Here is a 27,626-nt window from a genome sequence, read left to right as displayed (position 1 = left end):
TATGTGTCAGCTCTGTAGTAGACTGGTGACCTCCTGTCCAGGGTGTTCTCTGCCCCACAACTGAGGCCTCAGCGCTCTGAGACCGAAGATAATACCTTGGATGTTATGTTACAGAATAACATTGAGAATGTGTGGAACTGTGCCAGTGTCTTTCTGTAAAACAAGATGGATAAAACACAAACACAAAATTTTTGACATCATTGCTTTAATGTAACAAACTGCAGACATTGGCAAGTGCAAATCAGAAAGAAATACACAAGATGCATATCATTAGGCTTAAATCTCTGTACATTGCATATACCCTTAATTATTTTATTCTAAATACTGTGAATCTTTGTACATACCCCAGAAGAGTGAAATGCAGCTGATAGGGTGCTGGGTGGCCCGCCAACCATTTTCTTATTCACAATGACAATGAAATGATTCACACTAGGAATTAATTTCCTACTTTGAATGTATATTGGATGGCAGGATGCATAAAAAAACATGAAAATACAACTTGTTCATGAAAAAAGTGCCAGTGGAGGATGCCCTGAATGTCCTCAAATCTGCGTATACCTGACCTATGCGGGGCTACTGCGACTGGATTTACCTCTGGTCAAAGATGAGCGAGGACAGCAAATGACAAAAGGTTGAAAACAGACAATTCATTCATTATATATATTGATAAATATTAATAATGTTTGTTCACTAACTGCCCCAGGTCTCCTGTCATTTCGCAAAAGTTGAGTAGTTAAGTGTCCTAATATATATTTTGCACATTCCTCCCTAGCTGTTTCATTTTAAGAGGTTATGTTTGTACATTTTTAAAGTATCTTTTAATATTTTTACTGTATTTTTTTTTCATATTTACATGTCTTAGAAATGTAAATGAATCCATTAGATCTCAGTTACTCATTAGTTTAAAGCACTGAAGTGATCCATATTCTTACTCTACAACCAACATGTCTGATCTACTCTTTTGGTCTGGCCTCTATGCTGGTTTGATTTTAAGGACCGTGCGTCCATCCAGGCAGCCAAACATAGGGATCAGACTGTGCTTGAAAGTATCAGAGAAAGTATAAATGTGAACCCTCCGATCAACATCATAAAAAGACACCTGACCCTCCCCAACATCCACATACACCCCGATCAGTCGGGGCACAGCCGCCCTCTGCAGCCTAGTGGGCTCGTCTGTGCAGGCCCACATACTGGGGCCCTTCCACAGGACCCAGTATCCTTTTCTGGGTGACATGGTGGGCTTTTTATTCCTGGGAGCAGACTCTGATATCACACCTACTCTCCAGCTACCATCAGGGCACACCTCCACCTCCCAGTAGTGTCTCCCTGCAGTGATGATGGTGTCACCCAGCACGCAGGGCCACTCAGTAAAACGCTGGCTGTTGTCTGAGAGAGGAGGGGGGCGCGCCGATGCCTCCCGCACCTGCAGGCGGTCTAAGGACACAGACAGCCAGGGATGGCTGGTGCTGGCGTCCAACCGGACAGACACTAGGATTCAAGTACAGGAATATTGTTTGTTGTAAAAGTGCTGGAAGCAGCATTGTTTATCCAAATTCTTCATTCACAATGGCAGGAAATAAGTGAGGTAAATCAGATTACCTGAAGCACTCTGAATCCACTGCCACACTGAAAAACAATAAAATGTTATCATAAGTATTCAGCATTTATTTTCTTGTGTTCCACCACCAGTCTATTATTGTCATTTTGCACATTATCAGCCATAACGCTGTGATTCTACAGTACATGTTTGTATTCAGACATCTAAAAGCACACATGGAAGTGGTTATTCCATCCCATCCTACTAAACTGTGTACTTTTACTGTCTGCTTGGCCAAAAGGCACCTCTGCAGAGCACGTCCAGCTGTATTAATCCAAATTCCCATTCCCATTGAACAACATATTTGAAGGTTTCTTCATCACACAGTAATTTAATGTATTTCAAGGATTTGTGATAGCAAAGGAAGCAGCTGAGTCACCTGAGTTGGGTATGTATTTGGGGCTTCCAGTTCCTGTCTTCCAGGCCTTTTGTTTGGTCGGCAGCCACCGCATCGATACAGCCTCCTGCAGAGTCATATTCATCAGTACGGATTCACTTGAACAACACCGTGTGCTTGTGTTATTGGAGAAACAATTAATGCTTTGTTAATGAAACAAGCCTGGATTAGCTGTGACTCGGTACACGCATGCATCGACACAAAATTTCACAAACACTTGTCACTGGTATAATGATGCCTCCTTATGAAATCCTGTTTATAGGTTATGAAAGGGGACATGGCATAATGCTGTGTGTGTATATATAAGTATGTCTGTGTGTGTGTGTCTTTCTACACAGTTTAGTCTATTTTCTGCCGACCATGAATATATTACATTTGTATGTTTCATACATATAATATCAATGTTTCTAAAGTAGCATATGAGCTGACTTTGTCATCAGGAGGTGGAGGAGGTGATGGATGGCGCAACACCTACACAAGACACCTGCCAAGCTGCAGACCACTGTACACCATTGTTCAAGACCAACAAACAAGGTTGTGTTTTTGTGAGTCATCCCTACGTTTCCAATGACTTTTTAGCTACCAAACGTGGGTGTTTTTTTGGTGACCTGTCGCTGTGTTTCCATCAGGGATAACACCATGGAAAGTGCTTATCAAGACATTGCTGTGTTCCCAGCTGGAACAGTGCCACAAGAACTGGGTATTTTAAGCCAAGACATGACCAAAAACAAAGTGTTTTATGTGCCTGAACCTAACCACCAGTTAAACACAGGCTTGGTAAATGTGGAGAAATGTAAAGTTTCAGTGTAGTTCCTCTACATAATAACGCACAAGTGTGTATGAATGTCTGCAAACTATGGACAAACCTGCCACCCCCTTGCAAAAATTGTGGCTGCCAAAGGGTGGCTGAATTTATGTGGACTGACCGACCAACAGAACGAGCTGTAGAGCTGCTGGTCTCAGCTAAAAATACTCACTTCACTCTGTTCATGTTTTCCAAAAAGTTCTGTATTACATGCACATAATTATCCAAAATATTCCTCACTTTTAGCAGTAGCTTGACTTAATGGGTAGGACAGTTTCTTTTTTCAGGTTAAAGGAGTACGAGGAGTAACATAGGAAGGTTTCAACTGCGGACACTGTGTCCTGAGTTTGTTAAACATCCTAGAATCTGTCCAGGAGTCGCACGCAAAGTAAAAATACCCCTAGAAATCTTGCTCATTGCTCCATGGATGCCTAAAGCATAAACCTGTACATACACACACACACACACACACACACACCTCAGTATCCTCTGATAATAGAGACCAAGCCACAAACTCCAGCAGTGGAAGGATGGCAGCCATCCTCGACTCCTTTGCTCCTCTGGGATACAGCAGCTTCTTCAGTTCCTCATCAGACACGCCGTTAGCCTGGCAACACACACACACACACACACACACACACACACACACACACACACACACACACACGGGGACAGAGTGTTTTCAGGAGTGAGCTTCGGTCTGAAAGGAGTTTGATTTCTGCTTGTCTTACACACACACACACACACACACACACACACACACACACACACACACACACACACCTCTGTGATATTCTTCAACTCCTTTGCCCACTGCTGAAGCCTGTCATTGTGTTTTTCCACCTCTGTTTCCTCTTTCTTTCCTGGATCATCTCTTCTTCTTGTCTTCTTATCTGCCGACTTGGTTTCCTTCTTCACCTGAGAATAGAGAGGGGCAGTCATTTGGAGGCAGTTTACTGAATGTGCATCTTGTGTGACATTAACAGTGGAGATGAAGATCAAGAGTTCATTTATTATACACAATGCAAGTTTAAATAGAGTTTAAAAGCCCTTTGCGAATGCTCTATGAGGTAGGAAACACATGAACATGCTTGAGGATACACACAATACTTGTTGAGAAATGCTTAATGTAAAAAAAATAGATACAGGTAAGAGGAAGAATTAAAGATGAAGGAAACAGAAAAGGGAGTTAATGAATAACCATGTTTTGTTCCAGCTCCTTGGCCCATCGGAGGATCAGTGTCCTGCTGGTCTCCAGGCTGCCTGGCTCTTTGGTGCCCTCCTCTGGTTCAGTCTTCTTACTGCCACACTTCACCAAATTACAGTAGGTGAAAAAGGAAATGGATGTGAATAATGTTTTACATAATCTAATCTAAATTTTAGAATTGAAGGTATTCCCGCTTTGCGAGACAGGAGCTTGAAATCAGAAATAAGCCAGTATTATCTGTCTTCAATATGGGTGCATGCTATTTTCCCTCTGTACAGTAAAGAAGTGTATGTTCACATAAACATTTATGACTTTTGACTTTTTTAGTCACTAAATTGGTGATAGCAATAATAAGTAAAATACTGCCAGCCATAACCTCCAATAATAGGGTCTGCTTTAATAAACACTGCTGATGTTAACAAATTACACTGTAAAATGTGACAAGTTGAAAAGAAAACAAAATGTAGGAGACCAATTGCTAAGTAAATGTAACTGTTACTCTTATGTTATACTTACTTAATTTCTTTCTTACTTACTTTCTAATTGTTGATAACTTACAGTTTAGTTGTATTTACTTAGGCCATATCCACACGAAGACGGAACCGATTTCGTTTTATAAAAGTTTTCCATAAACACGGAATCGTCTCAAGATATGTGTTCATACACATGAAGCCATTAAAAACACTGTAGTATGCAAGGCCTGTAAGTGGCGTTGCAATGCTGCCACAAAGTACACCAAAAACAGAGAATAAGAAATGGAGCCTGCGCATAAAACTCGATGTAAACAAACACGAAGAAGAAGATGGCGGAAAATACCAAAAGCCAGAGCAGCCCACTTTGTATGGACTGACAATGAGGTAGAGCTGCTACTTAGGGTCACACATGATTACAAAACTACAAAACTGCAGGAGAATGTTGACTGGGACTGCGTAGTCAGCCATTGTTGTTGTGGCGCCTTTACGCCTAGCGCATGCGGGTTAAGCGAGAGGTGGGGCTATGGCATCATCGCTTCAGAAAAGAGGCTTACTGTGTTGTAAATACAGAAATGCAAAGGTGGCGTCTTCAGATTTTTTCTCTCTGGGACCTGGTTTCAAAAGTTGGTGTATTTGGGCTCCTAAAACGCTGGTTGCGTATTTACGAAAGGTCTATACAATAAAAGACCTTTGGGGATACAGCTAATCTCGTCTCCATGTGGACATGGCCTTAATTTTGTAAAGTTGTTGCAACTTAAAAATAAGAAGGGACAGCAACTTGTTCTTTTAAGTGTTAGCAACTTAAAACTGCCTCGTCAGTCTGGTGAGGGGGACCGCGCACTTTGGTGTTACGTGAACTGCACGTCTAGCCTCAGAAAGTTCTGGGTCAGGTTGATATTTTTGGTTATTTCACCTCCTAGCTTGGAGCATGAGGTTAGGTTGCAGTACACCTAGTTGCTGTGGTGTCGTGGTAGTTGATGAGGTGGGTGTACTACTATGTAGATAGGTAGGTTACAGAGAAGGAAGTGGGTATATTCTCCAAGATAGTCCAATGGCATTTTGGCTGATAGGTGGGTATACTGTATATGACCGGAAAAAAGGTGGGCATACTCGATATAAATGCGTCTACCCTCCACTACATCACTGCCTGGCTGGGTGGTGCTCAGTGGCTTGACCACTTCACCTATTTAAAGCCACCATTAATATATTGTGGCCTCATAGTAAAGCACAAGAAAAAGTCTTAAAGGACTGATTGCTTTAATTAGCTACAAACAGGAGTGTAGTGGGATCTAGCGCATACCTGGCTGATGTTGTTGACCTCCTCTGCCAGTTGCTGAAGAAGCTGTAGGCACTCTGTCAGAGTCTGCATTGGCTTTAGACCAGGCTGAAAAGAAGTAAAGGTATTCCTGTGGGTCCATTCAGTGTCTTTCTTCCTTCCTTTACACTTTCACAATCTTCCCCACATTTACACATTGTAACTACTTGCTTACCTTTGTTGTAGAGGGACCGGTCTTAAGTGGAAAAGTGTGTGACGATTCCTCCAAACCCTTAGGAGCAGAATCAAAAGACACATTCTCAGGGACAACTGGAAAGTTTATGCATTCATCAACAGGGGCGAAGCATTCTGGACCCTATGCATCAGCGATCTCTGTGGGCCCTCTGCCCTTCCTCTCTTGATCCATGTTTCTCTCACATTTTAATTCAGTTTGCATTCTCTCCCTTGCCTTTCTTTCTTTCATTTCTGTCTTTTTTTGGAACCCACATGTCCCTTTCTTAGTTGAAAGACACGACAATGTACGTTGGCGCTCCTGCAGCATAAGCAGTCACTCACTTGGCTCTGGCTGCGTTAGTGCAGGGGCGGACTAAACCATTTTGCACCTTTAACCTTAAGGTGAGGAGAACCTCAGAGAGTTTCCACTATTTTTTTAAACAAAGTTCAGTCTTTCAACCAATTTATTCCCCAATTTTAATTTGGTTATGGAACTAATTACTTAGAAATAAAAAGTTGAAAACAAGTTCAAACTTTTAATTCTTTTGATCAATCCTCATGTCATCAACATGTTATAAGATGTTAGTTCACCTGGATTTCACTGAAGGAGGGTTTATCCAATGGTATTGATGAGCTGGCATTACTCTATGTATGCAGAAAAAAAATACAACATTCGATTATTGCAGATCAATCCACAGATATGCAGAGTGTGCTGTAAATTTACCTTCAATTCACTGAGGGTGGGTTTATTCCATGGTGCCGAGCTGGATGAAGAGCTTTTCTCCAGGGCTTTAGTCTATGTATGCAGACGAGAATACAACCTTTGGTTAATACAAAGCCATCCACAGATGTACAGAGTAAACACCATAAAAGCACCAAATGTGCAATGAAATATAATATTTATTCACATACCTAACATGAAAGACCACAGATTAAGCTTACTGGGTAGTGAGAAATGCTCTTATAGCATAATTTATTGAAATGGCAACCTTCAGGACTTAAAAATGAAGCCATGGGCCAAGTGCTAAAAACTGCAGTTCCTCATATGGCCACTTGTGGCTGGTTTCTATAGCTAATTTCCTCCTTCATGACAACTGAACAGGGGATGAATTTTTATACACCTCACCTGTTTTAATGTTATTAAGGCTTAAAATTATGCATAACTAAAGGTGTGGCCACTTTAAGTGACAGGTGGGTGCTGCCCGTTAACAATTTGCTACCACAGGGACAGCGTTGGTTAGGTAACATCACTATAGGGCAACCCCATATTCACAGAGTATCAGCATAGCCACAGCTTACAATATTTCAGTGTGGTTTTACTTCATGAAATTTAAAGATAACATTTTGATGTCCTAAAAAAGTCTTGTTCAGCATTTGGTTATACTGAAAGACCCACTAAGGGGTCGGACGTTTAATTTTTTCAGTAAGTACATTTTGTTTTTAGCTAGAAAATTTTTTTCATTAGCATTATCACAGCTAACCATAGTTGTAAATGCACCGTGGTAACCAAGCTAGCTGCTGGTTAGCTTAATCCTCTTGTCCAAATATGGTCACTTCTGGCTCCAAAAATCCAAAATACTGACGGCCAAAATGCCAAACTCAAAGCTTAAAAAATGAGAGTCCACAGACCAGTGGGTGATGTCACAGTGGCTATGTCCACTATTTTATACAGTGTATGAATGTATTTGTAGCCCTCACTTGAATGTAAAGTCTCATCTCCTAATAATATTTACTTATTACCATGTAGTCAGAGCTGCTGGTATAGAAGTAACAATTCCGTTGGTACCTTGTAATGTACACAGTAAGTGGGGGCTGTACTTTAAAGTGTGATATATTTTTCTTTAAACTCTTGTCAGAGGTGTTGATTTAACTCTAAGGTCATTCTTGCCACTTTGGCTTGTGGCAATGTTGTATTGCTTGCATTAATTATGGAGACATGTATTAAGGTGCCCATCAGACAAGAATACCTGCTGCTTTGTCTGGATTGTGGATTTAGCCTTGGTCTCTGCAGGGGTTGGTGGTTTCGTCGCCATCCTCCATCCAGAGTCAGCTGAGAGATACACAGCAGGCAAAGACATGTAATAACATTAAACAGATGCCAGCATATAACAAACAATGACCCTAATGATGGCAATAAAGGAAAGAGTTATCTATGCCATTGCAGGAAGTGGGAACTTGGGGGGCCATGCGTCCATCAATTTCTTTTTAACTTTTACATTTTCAAAACAGACAACGTGAAGCTCCGTACTATCACAGGTTGGCAGAAAGAAAGGAAAAATGGCAAAATTGAAAATACACCCTCCTCCTGCAGCTACCTGCTCCCCTCACCCCAGACAACCACGGGCATATGCATGCACTTCATACAGTTACACAGTGTTTCCTGTACATTGATTTATTTATTTTTATTTTGTTGTAGAGCTGCACACAGATCGTTTGTTCAGCCTCTTCTTGCCCTGCTCTTTCTCTCTCCGTTCATCAAAATACAAATCAGATAAGAATTAGCCAGCTCGCCACCCCACGTTTTCTGCCCTGTGGTCCCCATCGCTGTGGACTGCTCCCTAGGAGGAGGGTGGGAGGCAATTTGGGAGACGAATCTTTAATCAGTGGCTGTAGCAACTCAATTTTGGCCAGCACAAACCCCCCAATGCCAGGCAGCAGCAACAAATCTAAACTGTGTAACAGCAGCAACAGAAAGTTTGCTGTTCTGGTGGGGAGTCAAGACTGTCTGGTCCCCTGGTACTGGGATTTGTGCTGGCTGCATTCGGGTTGCTGTGGCCGCTGATTGTGGGTCAGTCTCCAGAGATGCTGTCCGCTCTTCTCCTAGCGAGATCTGTCTGTAGCGGCGGGGAGTGAGGCGGAGGACACACTGTGATTTGAGACTCTGACTAGAATTAGCTACATAAACATAAACTTGAATCCGCATGAGCCTTTAGGTCTGATTAGTAGAAGGCTAAACTGTTAGCAACATTTTCTCTCCGTCTTTAAAACAAGTCAAGTCAGTTGCATTTATATGGCACATTTAAAAAACAGCAGTTGACTCAAGGTGCTTTCCAGGATCTGCCTCAATACAGGTAAAAGCAATAAAAGGTACAAAAGGGCAATGGTGAGAAAAGATAGGACAAAAAGTGGAAACCTAAAACAATTTACATGATAAAGTCAAAATCAAATTATCATACCACACTAATGCAGATAGAAACAATTTAACACAGTTACATACATGTCTGATAAACAGCTCATAGAAACAGACAATTGGAAGAAACAGACAATAGGAAGGTCTTCTTCAGCTCAGATGGACTTCATTAATACCATTAGACCAGTCAGACGCAGTTAAAACGCATTAAAATAATCTCTCAGTTACACATTAATTCTCTGACTAACAAATTCACGTTAGCACAAAACAAAAGACATTTTACAAGAAGTAGTTTTGGACTTGAATACGAATTTATCTGCTTTCAAACACTTACCAAAGGAGCATAGATAAATACTTTCAACCCAAAAATGAAAAATAAAAATCAAATCCAATCAAAAACAGTGAAATGTGATCTAATGATCAAAATAACTCACTTACTGTCAGAGCTGTGTTCCTTGTTTACCTGTAAAGCGATAACATGATCCCCTCATTCATGGCTGAACGGCTGAACTTGAGACTTTGGCCTCCAGGATATATTTTTATTACTGAATTTACGGTCACAACCCAACCCACTGTGACGACTGAATGTCTATCTGAAGTTACAACTAAACTGGCTTGCTGCCTCCAACAATAAGAACTTGTTGAAACAAGGAACTATTACAGACTTACAGCAGTTAATTCTTTACAGAATTTTTATGGGGACAGGGCTGCAGATAAAGATAAAGAGGTCATATCTTGAGTTGTTTCTGGGAATGTACACAGACATGCCCTCTGTGTTCTGAAAGCTGATTTTTGAATATAAATGATGAGTAAATAATAGCAGAGTACATATCTATACATTTGACTGCCTTTGACTGGGGCAATGGCTATATATTAAATCATACTGGGAATTTCTTTACCAGAATTATGTTTCCAGGAGAGACAGAGAGGCTTTGACAGGGCATTACGACCATCAAATTTAAAGAATATGATAAAATAGTGGAACAAAAGAAAAGAAAAAAAATCAGATGATGACTAGAGTCAAAAAGTTTTGGGGAATTTGGACTCATGAGCTCAGATTCAGCTCTGTACAAAGGTGATATGTTATCACATAATAAACTGCAAGTACTGCAAGAGTTACACAAAGTTTATTGGATACAATCTGATGCAGTACAACCCTGCATAGCCCTGCAATAAACTTCTGAATCTTTATGAAGCTCATAATAAGGTCAGGCAAAAAATTACTTTCTTTTGCTATGATTATGGTTTGGGGTTGAAACACTTGCGGCCCACCAATATCCGCTAAATATGTATTTCAACAACAGCTGACAAAACAATCTCACCACATGTCAGCTAATACACAGACCTGGTGGTGAGACTGTTCTGTCGAATTGGGTTTATGAGGTCAAGGATTAATTTTCTGTCTCAGCAAAGCATAGACAAGAAGATGAGACCAGAAAGTGCTATAAAAAAGTAAACATCTACAGTTTTACAAAAATTAAGAAAGATCCATCTAAGCTCTACATCTAATTATTACCTAAATACTGTTTTGTCAAAATTGTGACTCTGAAAAGGAGTTCAACCAGTCTCTCATTTGTCAGGTCATCATTAATGATTCATGATGTATTTTATCAAGTACAACTAGATCTCCTTTGGTAATTTTTTTTTTTAAATTTAGGAAGCAATTTTGTACCAGTGGACATGTTTGGATTATACATTAGTCTTTACTTGGAAAACAAATGAATTTAAAGATGCATGGAAAAGGATTAAAAATACTAGGTTATAGGGATGTTCAGAGCCAGGTGTTACTCAAGATAATCCACAGACCTTGTTGTGAGCAGTTTCATGTTGGAACTATTTTCTTTCTAACGAACTACACCCACCAACCGTATCACTGCGCTGAAGGAAGCATGCATCTACTGCTAGCTCACCTAGCACCACTGAGCTAACTTATGTTACAGGTCAGGCAAGGAGGACGCCATTAACATTTAAATCTCGAGTAACTGGGTCATGATTTCTGGAAAGAGACATTGCTGTTGAGTTTTTCAAATGTGTTTTTTTGGCACTTTGAGCACCACAAGCCAAGTGCCATCTAGTTCCATTATACTGGATAGAAGGCAGACATACGTAAGGTCGATATCTTCAACACTCAGCAACTCACACCAAAACAAACTAAACTGATAAATAACACTACAGGTAAGAGGAAAAATATCTATTTTTAATGTTGGGGTGAACTGTCCCTTTAAGTCACTCTGTTGGCAGCATAAATAACACAATGTTCCACTCCTCTCTCTCTCTCTCTCTCTCTCTCTGTTTCTTCTGTCGGGTCATCAGAGTCCAGATTTGGTGAATGAAAGTATTTACAGTCTCACATCAAACCCAGCTGAGCTGGTGAGAAGAAATAAAATAATTCAATGATCACTTACTTGGAGTGATTCCAGCACATTTTAAACCAGAAAACATAAAATGATAAAATTGTCCCTTAATTAAACCTCAGTCTTAATACCATTTAAAAATCTGATTTACCTCACTCTAATGTGTATTCTGTTCTTCATTAGCAGCTACAGCACTGGTTCTCAGACTGTGGTGTACCACTATTGGTATGGGAGCTCTCTCTAGTGGTACACTGGGGAATTGCTAAACTATTTAAAAAAATTTAATTCAATTGATTTAAATATACTGTATATATGATGCTATCAAAAAAAGGATAAAAATGAATGTTTTCAATGCAATTGTGGCTCAAAATGGAACTATTAGGAAGAGAAGTTTGGATGAGGAGGAGAATATTTTATAGACAGTATCTTCTGTGGCTGAACAGGGAAGGCCTACGCTACTGTATTTTAACTGTGGTCATAATGTGGTGGGTCTTAGGGAACCAAATATTTTCTGAGGTAACATGTGGTGTACAAAGTTTAAGAACTACTGAGGTAAAAGACAATGAAAAAAATACATCTCCATCCCTAAAAACATTGTTAATGTAATCTGCCGAAGAGGAAGTCTGAATTTGTCCAGCATATTGAGAAACAGCTTTCAACAACTACCTGTCTGAAGTTTACCATCAAAGGTTTGCCATTTAAGCTAGTTGGTAACTTTTACTGAAAAAAATATCCTTTGTCATATTTACAACTGTCCCCATATTAACAAAGCACTAAATGAGACAGATAATCTGTGGAAGAAAATCATATTAAAGCTGTGCTCAAATAGTCTCTGACAGTTTGTGCTTCACTTCAGATGTTGTTTCAGAGTTATCAGGCCTGATGACTTTCATCGCAGGCCTAACCTCTTCCTGTCAAACAAGTGATGCACTCACTCACTCCTCCACTGCTGCAGACCTCATCCAACCCTCGCTATAAGAGACTGCGGACAGGCTCGTCCTCTATCAAACACCAATTATATACTTTGGTTCTCAAATTTGAGCTCAAAGGCAAGTCAGAGCGAGACAGAGAAAAGAAGACACAGGTTAGAGGTGAAGTGACTGTAACCCACAGCCACCCACACAAAGCACAGCAGCAGGTTAACATGACAAAGCATCAGCTCCACGTTGAGCTGCAGTTCCAGCTGCTTCCTAGATCTGTCAGGTGGCAGTGTAACTAACATTTGGCTCCACTTCTCTCTCTGATGCAGAACTCCTGATGCTTTTGTTGTCGGATGGAATTATCAGTATACTTTTAGCGTAGATGATGGTGATACAACATCACCCAGCCTCTTCCAACATGATAATAATGATCAGTGCTTTTGACACTCATGATCACATACATTTCATGACTGAACTTTAATCTAACAAGCCTCATAATTTTCAACTCAGTTGTGTTCAGAGCACATTGTGCTGTCTCCTCCTACCAAGCAACTGAGGTGTTACTGTTTTTATATGAGTTATAGTATTTCATTCAGCTGTCTTTATATGGTTGAAATAAAAGCTACACTTGAAACTGCACTGTTGCAGACCTCCATCTAACTCATCAAACTCTTAATCATAAGAGAACCGAAACACTCTTTTTACTTGATCTTCATACGTCAAATATCATTACCTTTTAAAAATCTGTTTGGATCCCCATTTCCTTCTACCAAGGTAGCAACAGTTCTTCATGGTGTCCACACAAGTAAACATTACATCATAAAAATAAAACAAATATTTAATTAAAAATCCAATCAAAGGCAAAGAAAAACAGGCAAACTATAAAAACAAAGTACAATAAAACTACTAATGACAATAATTTGAACAATGACAACAAGTACCCACACAATTTTCAAACATTCATTTAAACATTTGATACAGCTCAAAAATTGACAGTAGCGCAACCATGGATGGATTACTGACCAGGTCTACAAGGGAACAGACCCAGGGGCCCAAATGACACTTGAATTAACACATACTGACCAGAAAGAGACACAAAAAGACAACAAGGAGACAAAGGCCCACAACAAGTGACAAAACAAACAAAAACACAAAATGACCACAAAGACACAGAATGACCACAGAGGGACAAAAAAAGACCAGAAATACACAAAATGACTCAAAAAGACAAATTTCCACAGAGGCAGAAAAAAAATCACAAGAAGACACAAAATGACCTTAAAGTGACAATGGTCAATGGCAAACCATTCAAGAATTGCATTCCTCTGAACATAACAACACATTGCCTTGCATTAGTTTTGAATACTCCTGTGTGTCGGGGCTCTGAAACACCAAGCTGATGGACTGCTGTTGGTCAGCATTAGGCTGTCAGTGAGCATCTGTTGCCCTAGTTTTGTGGTGTGTCCAGCACCATTGGCACTATCCATCCCTTGTTGCCTGATTTTTGGTCAATTCAGCATGTTAAATAAGCATAGCAGCCAGAAGAGCCCGTCACTGAGAGATATTACTCTGATTGGCAGTTCAGTTCAGTGCATGAGTAGCAAAACAGAAGTGAGGAAAGCAAACAAACAGCTTAAGTCAAGAAGGAGTGAGATCCAAACAAATTTGTTTTTAGCTAAGATTATTTATTTTTTTTAGCCATTAAGCTATTTAGCAGAAACAGTTAATAATTGTTTGTGTAATTGTTCACTGTTGCTTGGTAAGAATGCTTTGCTATTTCAACATTGGGTTGTGTTGCTAATGTACTAACTAGCTAACTAGCGTCTTTAATCTGTCTTGTCGGTCTTTTGTTTTTTCTCTTTTTGAATGACAAATACAGACTACCGCTGCCTGCTGCTATGGTGAGTTATTTCCTCTTACTCAGCTGCAGAGTGTATGTGCTAGTCAGCTGTTGGCTGCAGTCTTTATGGCATGTTTAAATACCACTTTTTGGCTGAGACACCAGAGGTGAGGCAATGCAACGGTCTGCCTTTGCCGCCACTAGTTCTTTGCTGTTGTTTTAAAGTGTCTGGGCTTTAATATTCCTCGAAGGAGTTTGGTTTCCTTTACTTGTTCCACAGGCACTCCCTGCGCAGACAACTTTAGCTGTGGCTTATGTTTAAGTCTGAAATTAGATCCAAACATTTTGTTTTTATAGATTAAGAGCAAACTTGTTATTCCAAGGCCACATTGCAACCAAGTGTAATTAACTTTTTCAAAGCACTTGACAATTTCCCCAGGTGATACAAATGGTAAATACAGTGTGGTATCATCTGCATATAAAAGTGCTCTTTGTTGATATAGAACAACAGGAAGATCGAGAATAGCAATGGCCCCAGCCAGTTTCCATGTGGTACACCACATTGTAACTCGTTCACATATGATGCATTTTACTCCCCTGTGGGACTGAAATGTAAGTCAATCAAAAGCATGACACACAGGTACAAATAAGGAAGTGCACAAGTATTAAAACTCAGCATGAACAAGAATATTGTACATAAGAATATAATATAACTTTGATAACCAGTGTATTAATAATAAAACATCAGTTCCACTTTGAGCTGCAGTTTCAGGTGCTTCCTATCTGGTGGCTGAATAAATAGCATTTGGCTTCACTTCTCTGTCTGGTGCAGGCTGGTGGTTTCTTTTTGATTTTGGACGAAAGGTTACAGCTGCATAGTTCAGATCATCTGAGCTCTGAGTCTGTGAATACAAAAATTTTCAGTTACTCCTCTTACACAGCTGCATTTATGAGACACGAGAAAAAGACCCTATCCTTAACTGACAAATGACTCATAGTGATTGTAGCACTAAAATACAAAAATCTTAAAATGAAAGTTAATAAACTTCACCTCCGTCTGTTGTGGATTCTGTTCTTCAACATGAGCTGAATGACAGAAACGATATGTCTGGTCAGTTTATTAACAGTGGTTATAAATACTGCTGTTACATTGCTGATACATTTTGTTAAATATTAAGTTATAAGAAAGAATGATGTGAAAATATAGTAAATCTATGTAAAACTACCTTTGTGAAGCTTTCTGATTTTAACAGCCAGACAAATGATGACCATAATGAGGAAAACAATCAGACCTCCCAGGATCATACTCGTCAGCTTTGTTGTTCCATCAAACTCTTCAACAAGAAAGATTGTTAAATTTTGTGAAGCAGGAAATATTCAAAATTAGAACTATCTGATGAATCTACAGTCTAATATTTAAGTCTAGATCATGAATTTCGTCAAAAGATGGACCAAACTTTACAACAATCTTACCTTGAACTTCTACATATGTTGCATCCACAATAACTGTTTTTTTTCTTATGTAGTAGCCACAGAAATACAGGCCAGAGTCAGATGAATTCACTTGTTTGATTTTGAGAAAAACTGTGGAGATGTTGGCGCTCATTTCAAAGTTTCCATTTTGAAATCCATGGCAGAGTGAAGCAGGCTCACGAGGCTTGTACATGAAGGAGACACAGTGGGGCTGGGATCTCCTGACCACTCTGAACCAAATTATCTGAGTGGGAGAACTTGAAAAGTTGGAGCACAGCAGTGTGACTTCTTCACCCGACTGAACCTCCACAGTCTGAGACTCAGAAAGTGAGGCAGATCCAGCCTGAAACAGACAGACAGAATTATTAATCATTTGGCTGACTGGAATGTGATCAGTGTCTTTATATAATCGTATTAACAGTAAGCAATACAGTCAGTGCTGTGAAGTAATTCAATGACAGTACTTACATAAGCTGCATAGAAGTAAAAGTGTGACCATGGTGAAGTTCCTCATTGTGTGTTTGATCATGTCAATGCAACGCATCTCAACAACACTGAGCCCGTCCCCCTCACACACTGAAGGTGTGGTTTAAGAAGTTTATCATATGACACAAAGTTAAACCCATGTTATTTGTAAATTTTATATCTCAGTGTGGGGGTGAGTGGTGTGGAGAGTTTGTGGGCTTGCACAGATGCCTATCATGGTGTGAACACCAGTCAGTCATATTCTTTAACTAACTCAGGGCTGTTTTAGGCAGAGAAAGAGACTAGAGCTATTCAAATGCTTTGAAAGTGCTGGTTAAAGCGAGATTTATACTTCTGTGTCAAATCAACGCCGTACCTATGCTGTAACCTACGCCATAACCTACACTGTAGCCTATGCTGTAGCTTGACGTGCACCTCCCCAGAAATGTATGGGATGAAATATGTGCCACCAGAAACTGGATTTGAATCATTTATATTTGAATTTTAATTTCTAAACTTGAATTGCATTGAAAAACTGAATTTGAATAGTATAATTTGAAATTGGATTTATTTCTATATATCTTCACATTCAGTTCTCAAAATTCAATTTCAATTTACTGTGACAGACATCCAGGTAGTTTAAGGATGAAGGAAGAGCAATCAAGCGCAGATACACAGGACTCCTCTTCAGCCAATCAGCACCTAAGTTTTTGAGCATGTAGGAAGAAGCGCTCGCCTTGATCCATAGACCATAGACAATAGGCTCATTCGAGATGAACTGCGCCTCGCCTGAAAAGTAGACGAGAGCAGGCGGCCGCAGCGGGGGGCGGTGACAAAAAGCCGCGATGAAGTCGGAGGTCCAATTCCAATCCGGCCCCTAAAGACTCAAGCCCTGAACCCTCACTGACTTAACTGACGTCAGCTGTAAGTGATTGAGTGTGAGAGTCTGAAAGGGCTCCGGATGCTACAAATAGGAATGGGACAGCACTTATCCCCCTCTCTACAAAATGTTGTTGACACTGGCGCCTCTGGGTGTGATCATTTATCAGTTACTGTCAGCATATATTCCACACACAAAGAATATCTAGATAGATAGATAGATATAGATATACAGTACAGGCCAAAAGTTTGGACTCACTGAAGGCATCAAAACTATGAATGAACACATGTGGAGTTATGTACTTAACAAAAAAAGGTGAAATAACTGAAAACATGTTTTATATTCTAGTTTCTTCAAAATAGCCACCCTTTGCTCTGATTACTGCTTTGCACACTCTTGGCATTCTCTCCATGAGCTTCAAGAGGTAGTCACCTGAAATGGTTTTCCAACAGTCTTGAAGGAGTTCCCAGAGGTGTTTAGCACTTGTTGGCCCCTTTGCCTTCACTCTGCGGTCCAGCTCACCCCAAACCATCTGGATTGGGTTCAGGTCCGGTGACTGTGGAGGCCAGGTCATCTGCCGCAGCACTCCATCACTCTCCTTCTTGGTCAAATATCCCTTACACAGCCTGGAGGTGTGTTTGGGGTCATTGTCCTGTTGAAAAATAAATGATCGTCCAACTAAACGCAAACCGGATGGGATGGCATGTCGCTGCAGGATGCTGTGGTAGCCATGCTGGTTCAGTGTGCCTTCAATTTTGAATAAATCCCCAACAGTGTCACCAGCAAAACACCCCCACACCATCACACCTCCTCCTCCTCCATGCTTCACAGTGGGAACCAGGCATGTGGAATCCATCCGTTCACCTTTTCTGCGTCTCACAAAGACACGGCGGTTGGAACCAAAGATCTCAAATTTGGACTCATCAGACCAAAGCACAGATTTCCACTGGTCTAATGTCCATTCCTTGTGTTTCTTGGCCCAAACAAATCTCTTCTGCTTGTTGCCTCTCCTTAGCAGTGGTTTCCTAGCAGCTATTTGACCATGAAGGCCTGATTGGCGCAGTCTCCTCTTAACAGTTGTTCTAGAGATGGGTCTGCTGCTAGAACTCTGTGTGGCATTCATCTGGTCTCTGATCTGAGCTGCTGTTAACTTGCGATTTCTGAGGCTGGTGACTCGGATGAACTTATCCTCAGAAGCAGAGGTGACTCTTGGTCCTCATGTGTGCCAGTTTCGTTGTAGCGCTTGATGGTTTTTGCGACTCCACTTGGGGACACATTTAAAGTTTTGCAATTTTCGGACTGACTGACCTTCATTTCTTAAAGTAATGATGGCCACTCGTTTCTTTAGTTAGCTGATTGGTTCTTGCCATAATATGAATTTTAACAGTTGTCCAATAGGGCTGTCGGCTGTGTATTAACCTGACTTCTGCACAACACAACTGATGGTCCCAACCCCATTGATAAAGCAAGAAATTCCACTAATTAACCCTGATAAGGCACACCTGTGAAGTGGAAACCATTTCAGGTGACTACCTCTTGAAGCTCATGGAGAGAATGCCAAGAGTGTGCAAAGCAGTAATCAGAGCAAAGGGTGGCTATTTTGAAGAAACTAGAATATAAAACATGTTTTCAGTTATTTCACCTTTTTTTGTTAAGTACATAACTCCACATGTGTTCATTCATAGTTTTGATGCCTTCAGTGAGAATCTACAATGTAAACAGTCATGAAAATAAAGAAAACGCATTGAATGAGAAGGTGTGTCCAAACTTTTGGCCTGTACTGTATATATATATATATATATATATATAGATATAGATATATATTCTTTGTGTGTGGAATATAACCACTGGTATTCCTCTGACTTTATGTGTGTTTACGTACCACCTTAAATCCTTGTTAATGTAATGTTTCATTGTTTATCTGTTTTTTTCGCTCTCCTTCCTGAACATTACCGTTTGCATATCTGCCGACCGTGTTTTCGTTGTTTTTTTTTTTATAACGCTTCTGGTGTTCCGAGGGCAACCCCTGTATTTGATGTCACAACACTATCAACTGTGGGTAATTTCCTTATCGTAAGTCCACATCGATGCTGACCTACGGTAAGGGGGCATAAAGGGCTCACTCACTGACACACTGACTTGACGATTTGACAGTGGGACAGCCCTCACACACTCACGCACTTCACATGAACACGCCTCTAAGTCAGTGAGTCTGTAAGGGATCGGATTGGAATTGGGCCGAACAGTTTCCCGACAGTTTCCAGCAGCCTTCAGTCCGTACAGGAAGTCACAGACACACTTACATCCTGTCTGGAATGATGTCAATTCATTAAAAAAGTGATCAGACCCATATATCAGTTTGTTTTCAGTCTCCAGTTGTTTTAATTATGATAGATTAATTTATTAAAATGCTTTACAGGTGATCTGTAGTTTATGTTCATGGTTTAACCTCCATTTGACATGAATCAGCATCATATCAGTTTGACCTGTCCCCTCAACTACACAGGCTCAATAAACAGTGCTTGACTATAAGGTTCATATTTTCAGAGGAAAAAAAACATAAGACAACAGCTTTCATTAAAGCTTAGTCAGATACAGTCAGGGCTTCACATCTGATGTTATTTTAAGAATCCTCACATCCCACTGACCACAAGTCTCTGTGTTGCTAAATACTTCAATAATTAAACCGCCCAATATTAATATAGTACAGATAGACTCTGTATGGTTTATGATGAATGTATTCAGTCTCTGACAACTAAACTTCACCATCAGTCACACAACATGTTTTCTGTTCAGAGAATAAACCTTCAGATCAGACAAATACAATCTTCCATTCATCTTCTAACCGCTTCATCCTCTTGAGGGTCGCGGGGGGGCTGGAGCCTATCCCAGCTGACATTGGGCAAGAGGCAGGGTACACCCTGGACAGGTCGCCAGACTATCACAGGACCGTAGTTACTGTTGCCATGGTCACACACCATGGTTACTGTTTCCATGGTCACACACACCATAGTTACTATTGCCATGGTCACACACCGTAGTTATTGTTGCCATGGTCACACACCATAGTTACTGTTGCCATGGTCTCACACACACACCATGGTTATTGTTGCCATGGTCACACACACCACAGTTACTGTTGCCATGGTCACACACCGTAGTTACTGTTGCCATGGTCAAACACACACACACACACACACACACACACACACACACACACACACACGCCATGGTTAATGTTGCCATGGTCACACACACACACACACACACACACACACACACACACACACACACACACACACACCATGGTTAATGTTGCCATGGTCTCACACACACACACACACACACACACACACACACACACACACACCATAGTTACTCTTGCTATGGTGACATACGCCGCAGTTACTGTTGCCATGGTCACAAACACCATGGTTACTGATGCAAAAACTTAAGACATCACCACACATATTAAACCAAAACGAGCATATAAACGTTCATTTGACCAGTGTTTACTGTAATGGAAGCAATTAATTTGTCTTCAATCATACTTAAAGAGCATAGAAAATAAGTCTCTCCTCTCTGCTGGCACAGTGGTCATAATAAAAAAAAAGTTTTCATTTCAAGGGGCCCTCATACCCAGTTTGACATCATGCAGCATTCAATTATAGGACTGACTCTGTACAAAATGGAACCAAATGGACCCTTACGGGTTAATTTGGCTCTTATAGCTCATCATCAATCATTTATCTGGCCTCGGGTCGTTCCCCATCCTCCCCGGACCTCATGTTGAGAATAACCAGTTTTCTTACTTTTCTATGTTAACTTGCTTGTTGCAGCATTGTCATTTGACGACATCTCGCTGCTGCTAGGGGCTGGGGGGCTCTGAACATATCTGTAAGTTTATGACATTTGGCCGCCTCCTCCTCAATGGCCCTTCTTTTTTTTATCTCTCTCCCGTTCAGCTCCACCTTTCCTCTTTTTGCGGTCCATTGTAATGGCGCTGCTGAGCTGCAGAGCTCCTACTGCACAGTCTGCACACACAGGCACATGTACACACCCTCTGCTCTCTGCTCCACCTGACTCTCCACAGCCAAGCTGCTTTCAGTTTACAGGCGTGCTGCTTTGGGGGTGGGCTCGGGCGGAAAGCAAAACAAACTAATCACGTCTTGAATCTACAAAATAAACAACTTTCTGACCAATCGTTGTGACAAATGCTGACAAGCACCTATCATTTCTGACAGTGGACGGCACGGCCACCTGTGCTGCGCAGGTGCGCCTTAAAAAAAAAAAAAGACAGGCAAGATAGGCAGGCCAGAGCAGACCACTTGCAGGCCAGGCCAGGTTCTCCCTTGGGCCAGTTCTTGCTTGGACTCAAGAATTCATCCACTTATTTTGACCAAATTTGCCACAAATGTCTAATAGGACAAAATAATGAAGTGATGACATTTTATTCAAAAGGTCAAAGGTCAACTTCACTGTGACATCATAATCTTCAGCAAAAACACTTTTCTGGCCATTTTTCAGCATAATATCTCAGGAACAGAAGGGGAGACATACGGTCAGATACTGAATTGATGTGTGTGAGGCATCCATGTTTTCACAGACATGGATTTAAACTGCAAGTGCCACTTGACTGATTTATGGAGCCATACAGTCCTGTGATGATAATTCTAGTCATAAATCTGCAATTTGACCACCTGCCCAGATTTCCATTTTCCTCATTCTGTTCTGTATGAAAAAGTTACCCCAAAAAGCCCTAAACAAAAGGGCCAAAGGACATGATTGCTTGTAGAAATCATGGACATCAAAATGAACATTTTTCCTTGCTGTTCATGTTCCTGAACATATTGTAAATATATTAAAAACTGCAAGGCCACTAAACCATGCTTTTCACTGACACATTATGTCATCTCCTAGTGGTGTCTGGGCCACCAAACTTGGAGTTAGGGTGAGAGTTAGGGGTTAGAGTTACGCCTAACCTTCACCCTGATACAAACCTTTTTTTAACATCCCCTTCTTGCATTACTGCAGCATTAGTGCCACAACACATGGCTGTTTTAAGCCAAAACATGATCTCTTCCAAACCAAATGTTTTTTGTAGCTAAACATAACCACACCTTCACCACATTGTTGCTGAGAAACATTAAGTTTCCACATATCCGCTACAAGACAATGTAAGCCTACAAATGTAAAGTATCTGAGGTCTGCAAAAATGTACAATACAAACATTGTTTTTCTGAAGTAGAGACAGATGGATGGGAACTGCACTTGCTGCAGCTTTGCTGTGACCTGTCATGTTCTAAACACAGCCTGATAATAAACTAAACACCACAGATAAGAAGAAAATATCTGTTTTTAATTTTGGGGTGAACTGTCCCTTTAAGTCAGTTCATTGACAGCATGAATAACACAATGTTCCACTCCTCTCTCTCTCTCTCTCTCTGTTTCTTCTTTCAGGTCATCAGAGTCCAGATTTGGTGAATGAAAGTATTTACAGTCTCACATCAAACCCAGCTGAGTTGGTGAGAAGAAATAAAATAATTCACTGATCACTTACTTGGAGTGATTCCAGCACATTTTAAACCAGAAAACATAAAATGATAAAATTGTCCCTTAATTACACCTCAGTCTTAATACCATTTAAAAATCTGATTTACCTCACTCTAATGTGTATTCTGTTCTTCATTAGCAGCTACAGCACTGGTTCTCAGACTGTGGTGTACCACTATTGGTATGGGAGCTCTCTCTAGTGGTACACTGGGGAATTGCTAAACTATTTAAAAAAATTTAATTCAATTGATTTAAATATACTGTATATATGATGCTATCAAAAAAAGGATAAAATGAATGTTTTCAATGCAATTGTGGCTCAAAATGGAACTATTAGGAAGAGAAGTTTGGATGAGGAGGAGAATATTTTATAGACAGTATCTTCTGTGGCTGAACAGGAAGGCCTACGCTACTGTATTTTAACTGTGGTCATAATGTGGTGGGTCTTAGGGAACCAAATATTTTCTGAGGTAACATGTGGTGTACAAAGTTTAAGAACTACTGAGGTAAAAGACAATGAAAAAAATACATCTCCATCCCTAAAAACATTGGTAATGTAATCTGCCGAAGAGGAAGTCTGAATTTGTCCAGCATATTGAGAAACAGCTTCCAGTGACTACCTGTCTGAAGTTTACCATCAAAGGTTTGCCATTTAAGCTAGTTGGTAACTTTTACTGAAAAAAATATCCTTTGTCATATTTACAACTGTCCCCATATTAACAAAGCACTAAATGAGACAGATAATCTGTGGAAGAAAATCATATTAAAGCTGTGCTCAAATAGTCTCTGACAGTTTGTGCTTCACTTCAGATGTTGTTTCAGAGTTATCAGGCCTGATGACTTTCATCGCAGGCCTAACCTCTTCCTGTCAAACAAGTGATGCACTCACTCACTCCTCCACTGCTGCAGACCTCATCCAACCCTCGCTATAAGAGACTGCGGACAGGCTCGTCCTCTATCAAACACCAATTATATACTTTGGTTCTCAAATTTGAGCTCAAAGGCAAGTCAGAGCGAGACAGAAAAGAAGACACAGGTTAGAGGTGAAGTGACTGTAACCACAGCCACCCACACAAAGCACAGCAGCAGGTTAACATGACAAAGCATCAGCTCCACGTTGAGCTGCAGTTCCAGCTGCTTCCTAGATCTGTCAGGTGGCAGTGTAACTAACATTTGGCTCCACTTCTCTCTCTGATGCAGAACTCCTGATGCTTTTTGTTGTCGGATGGAATTATCAGTATACTTTTGATAGATGATGGTGATACAACATCACCCAGCCTCTTCCAACATGATAATAATGATCAGTGCTTTTGACACTCATGATCACATACATTTCATGACTGAACTTTAATCTAACAAGCCTCATAATTTTCAACTCAGTTGTGTTCAGAGCACATTGTGCTGTCTCCTCCTACCAAGCAACTGAGGTGTTACTGTTTTTATATGAGTTATAGTATTTCATTCAGCTGTCTTTATATGGTTGAAATAAAAGCTACACTTGAAACTGCACTGTTGCAGACCTCCATCTAACTCATCAAACTCTTAATCATAAGAGAACCGAAACACTCTTTTTACTTGATCTTCATCGTCAAATATCATTACCTTTTAAAAATCTGTTTGGATCCCCATTTCCTTCTACCAAGGTAGCAACAGTTCTTCATGGTGTCCACACAAGTAAACATTACATCATAAAAATAAAACAAATATTTAATTAAAAATCCAATCAAAGGCAAAGAAAAACAGGCAAACTATAAAAACAAAGTACAATAAAACTACTAATGACAATAATTTGAACAATGACAACAAGTACCCACACAATTTTCAAACATTCATTTAAACATTTGATACAGCTCAAAAATTGACAGTAGCGCAATCATGGATGGATTACTGACCAGGTCTACAAGGGAACAGACCCAGGGGCCCAAATGACACTTGAATTAACACATACTGACCAGAAAGAGACACAAAAAGACAACAAGGAGACAAAGACCCACAACAAGTGACAAAACAAACAAAAACACAAAATGACCACAAAGACACAGAATGACCACAGAGGGACAAAAAAAGACCAGAAATACACAAAATGACTCAGAAAGACAAATTTCCACAAAGAGGCAGAAAAAAAATCACAAGAAGACACAAAATGACCTTAAAGTGACACAAACATGACTACAAAGAGACAAAATGACTACAGAGAGACACAAAAATGACCAAAGAGGCAGAAAAAAATCACAAGAAGACACAAAATGACTTTAAAGCGACAATGGTCAATGGCAAACCATTCAAGAATTGCATTCCTCTGAACATAACAACACATTGCCTTGCATTAGTTTTGAATACTCCTGTGTGTCGGGGCTCTGAAACACCAAGCTGATGGACTGCTGTTGGTCAGCATTAGGCTGTCAGTGAGCATCTGTTGCCCTAGTTTTGTGGTGTGTCCAGCACCATTGGCACTATCCATCCCTTGTTGCCTGATTTTTGGTCAATTCAGCATGTTAAATAAGCATAGCAGCCAGAAGAGCCCGTCACTGAGAGATATTACTCTGATTGGCAGTTCAGTTCAGTGCATGAGTAGCAAAACAGAAGTGAGGAAAGCAAACAAACAGCTTAAGTCAAGAAGGAGTGAGATCCAAACAAATTTGTTTTTAGCTAAGATTATTTATTTTTTTTTAGCCATTAAGCTATTTAGCAGAAACAGTTAATAATTGTTTGTGTAATTGTTCACTGTTGCTTGGTAAGAATGCTTTGTTATTTCAACATTGGGTTCATGTTGCTAATGTACTAACTAGCTAACTAGCGTCTTTAATCTGTCTTGTCGGTCTTTTGTTTTTTCTCTTTTTGAATGACGAATACAGACTACCGCTGCCTGCTGCTATGGTGAGTTATTTCCTCTTACTCAGCTGCAGAGTGTTTGTGCTCGTCAGCTGTTGGCTGCAGTCTTTATGGTATGTTTAAATACCACTTTTTGGCTGAGACACCAGAGGTGAGGCAATGCAACGGTCTGCCTTTGTTGCCACTAGTTCTTTGCTGTTGTTTTAAAGTGTCTGGGCTTTAATATTCCCCTAAGGAGTTTGGTTTCCTTTACTTGTTCCACAGGCACTCCCTGCGCAGACAACTTTAGCTGTGGCTTATGTTTAAGTCTGAAATTAGATCCAAACATTTTGTGTTTATAGATTAAGAGCAAACTTGTTATTCCAAGGCCACATTGCAACCAAGTGTAATTACATTTTTCAAAGCACTTGACAATTTCCCCAGGTGATACTAATGGTAAATACAGTGTGGTATCATCTGCATATGAAGGTGCTCTTTGTTGATATAGAACAACAGGAAGATTGAGAATAGCAATGGCCCCAGCCAGTTTCCATGTGGTACACCACATTGTATCTCATTCACATATGATGCATTTTACTCCCCTGTGGGACTGAAATGTAAGTCAATCAAAAGCATGACACACAGGTACAAATAAGAGAGTGAGTGCACAAGTATTAAAACTCAGCATGAACAAGAATATTGTACATAAGAATATAATATAACTTTGATAACCAGTGTATTAATAATAAAACATCAGTTCCACTTTGAGCTGCAGTTTCAGGTGCTTCCTATCTGGTGGCTGAATAAATAGCATTTGGCTTCACTTCTCTGTCTGGTGCAGGCTGGCGTTTCTTTTGATTTTGGACGAAAGGTTACAGCTGCATAGTTCAGGTCGTCTGAGCTCTGAGTCTGTGAATACAAATATTTTCAGTTACTCCTCTCACACAGCTGAGTGTATGAGAAATGAAAAAAAGACAATATCCTTAACTGACAAATGTCTTTTAGGATTTAGCACTAAAATACAAAAATGTTAAATGAAACTTAATAAACTTCACCTCTGTCCATTGTGTATTCTGTTCTTCAGCATGAGCTGAATGACAGAAATGATATGTCTGGTCAGTTTTTTTAACACTGGTTATAAATATTGCTGTTGATACATTTTGTTAAATATGAAGTAACAAGAAATAATGATGTGAAAATATAGTAAATCTACGTAAAACTACCTTTGTGAAGCTTTCTGATTTTAACAGCCAGACAAATGATGACCATAATGAGGAAAATAATCAGACCTCTCAGGATCACACTCGTCAACTTTGTTGTTCCATCAAACTCTTCAACAAGAAAGATTGTTAAATTAGACTTAAACTTTGCTATATTTAAATGGACAAACATGATTGACAGAATTTTTTGTGAAGCAGGAAATATTCAAAATCATGATCATGAATTTCACCAATTTTAAATGTTAGATTGATAGTATTCTATCAAAAAGCCACCTCAATGAAAAGACTTACCTTGAACTTCTACATATGTTGCATCCACAATAAGTGGTTTTTTGCCTATGTAGTAGCCACAGAAATACAGCCCAGAGTCAGATGAATTCACTTGTTTGATTTTGAGAAAAACTGTGGAGATGTTGGAGCTCATTTCAAAGTTTCCATTTTGAAATCCATGGCAGAGTGAAGCAGGCTCACGAGGCTTGTACATGAAGGAGACACAGTGGGGCTGGGATCTCCTGACCACTCTGAACCAAATTATCTGAGTGGGAGAACTTGAAAAGTTGGAGCACAGCAGTGTGACTTCTTCACCCGACTGAACCTCCACAGTCTGAGACTCAGAAAGTGAGACGCAGATCCAGCCTGAAACAGACAGACAGAATTATTAATCATTTGGCTGACAGGAATGTGATCAGTGTCTTTATATAATCGTATTAACAGTAAGCAATACAGTCAGTGCTGTGAAGTAATTCAATGACAGTACTTACATAAGCTGCACAGAAGTAAAAGTGTGACCATGGTGAAGTTCCTCATTGTGTGTTTGATCATGTCAATGCAACGCATCTCAACAACACTGAGCCCGTCCCCCTCACACACTGAAGGTGTGGTTTAAGAAGTTTATCATATGACACAAAGTTAAACCCATGTTATTTGTAAATTTTATATCTCAGTGTGGGGGTGAGTGGTGTGGAGAGTTTGTGGGCTTGCACAGATGCCTATCATGGTGTGAACACCAGTC

At 40.1% G+C, this 27,626-nt stretch overlaps 2 protein-coding genes and 1 pseudogene across 6 annotated transcripts; all 3 read right to left on the bottom strand.

Moving 5' to 3' along the window:
- Positions 1 to 188: 188 nt before the first annotated feature.
- Positions 189 to 9,639, bottom strand: LOC125884424 (E3 ubiquitin-protein ligase TRIM39-like). 5 transcript variants are annotated; one of them, XM_049569365.1, is made up of 12 exons: positions 9,562 to 9,637; positions 7,936 to 8,018; positions 6,693 to 6,764; positions 6,560 to 6,613; positions 5,970 to 6,026; positions 5,780 to 5,863; positions 4,001 to 4,108; positions 3,583 to 3,717; positions 3,278 to 3,406; positions 1,977 to 2,061; positions 1,600 to 1,626; positions 189 to 1,488 (listed from the first exon to the last, which is right to left on the bottom strand). In XM_049569365.1, exons 1-12 carry the CDS (start codon positions 9,587 to 9,589, stop codon positions 974 to 976), a joined length of 1,377 nt encoding a protein of 458 aa, XP_049425322.1. In that variant the 5' UTR covers positions 9,590 to 9,637; the 3' UTR covers positions 189 to 973. The 5 variants fall into 5 exon arrangements, with proteins under 5 accessions (XP_049425322.1, XP_049425323.1, XP_049425324.1 ...); XM_049569366.1 differs by having other exon boundaries at positions 9,537 to 9,608; XM_049569367.1 differs by having other exon boundaries at positions 9,533 to 9,571.
- A 1,806-nt stretch (positions 9,640 to 11,445) lies between these two features.
- On the bottom strand, positions 11,446 to 16,199 carry LOC125884356 (uncharacterized; annotated as a pseudogene).
- Positions 16,200 to 26,171: 9,972 nt separating this feature from the next.
- LOC125884495 (uncharacterized) lies at positions 26,172 to 27,495 on the bottom strand. The gene is made up of 5 exons (XM_049569573.1): positions 27,376 to 27,495; positions 26,906 to 27,250; positions 26,618 to 26,725; positions 26,450 to 26,484; positions 26,172 to 26,303 (listed from the first exon to the last, which is right to left on the bottom strand). The coding sequence occupies exons 1-5, from the start codon at positions 27,449 to 27,451 to the stop codon at positions 26,172 to 26,174; spliced, it is 696 nt and encodes a 231-aa protein (XP_049425530.1). The 5' UTR covers positions 27,452 to 27,495.
- Positions 27,496 to 27,626: the final 131 nt, after the last annotated feature.

This window comes from Epinephelus fuscoguttatus, linkage group LG23, assembly GCF_011397635.1.
Source record: "Epinephelus fuscoguttatus linkage group LG23, E.fuscoguttatus.final_Chr_v1".
NCBI classification, from domain to species: Eukaryota; Metazoa; Chordata; class Actinopteri; order Perciformes; family Serranidae; genus Epinephelus; species Epinephelus fuscoguttatus.
Note: the sequence above shows the minus strand (reverse complement) of the source record. Positions and strands in the feature narration are given on the sequence as shown.

What these genes read in the sequence shown, in the direction of transcription:
- LOC125884424 (XM_049569365.1), bottom strand. Translation starts at nt 9,589, where the DNA reads ATGAGGGGATCATGTTATCGCTTTACAG. An exon ending in AGTTGAAGAATATCACAGAG is followed by an intron (nt 3,407 to 3,582) that starts GTGTGTGTGTGT and finishes GTGTGTTGCCAG; the next exon opens with GCTAACGGCGTGTCTGATGA. An exon ending in GTGGATTCAGAGTGCTTCAG is followed by an intron (nt 1,489 to 1,599) that starts GTAATCTGATTT and finishes CTTGAATCCTAG; the next exon opens with TGTCTGTCCGGTTGGACGCC.
- LOC125884495 (XM_049569573.1), bottom strand. Translation starts at nt 27,451, where the DNA reads ATGCGTTGCATTGACATGATCAAACACACAATGAGGAACTTCACCATG. An exon ending in AATCAGAAAGCTTCACAAAG is followed by an intron (nt 26,485 to 26,617) that starts GTAGTTTTACGT and finishes TCTGTCATTCAG; the next exon opens with CTCATGCTGAAGAACAGAAT. An exon ending in AGAATACACAATGGACAGAG is followed by an intron (nt 26,304 to 26,449) that starts GTGAAGTTTATT and finishes TTGTATTCACAG; the next exon opens with ACTCAGAGCTCAGACGACCT.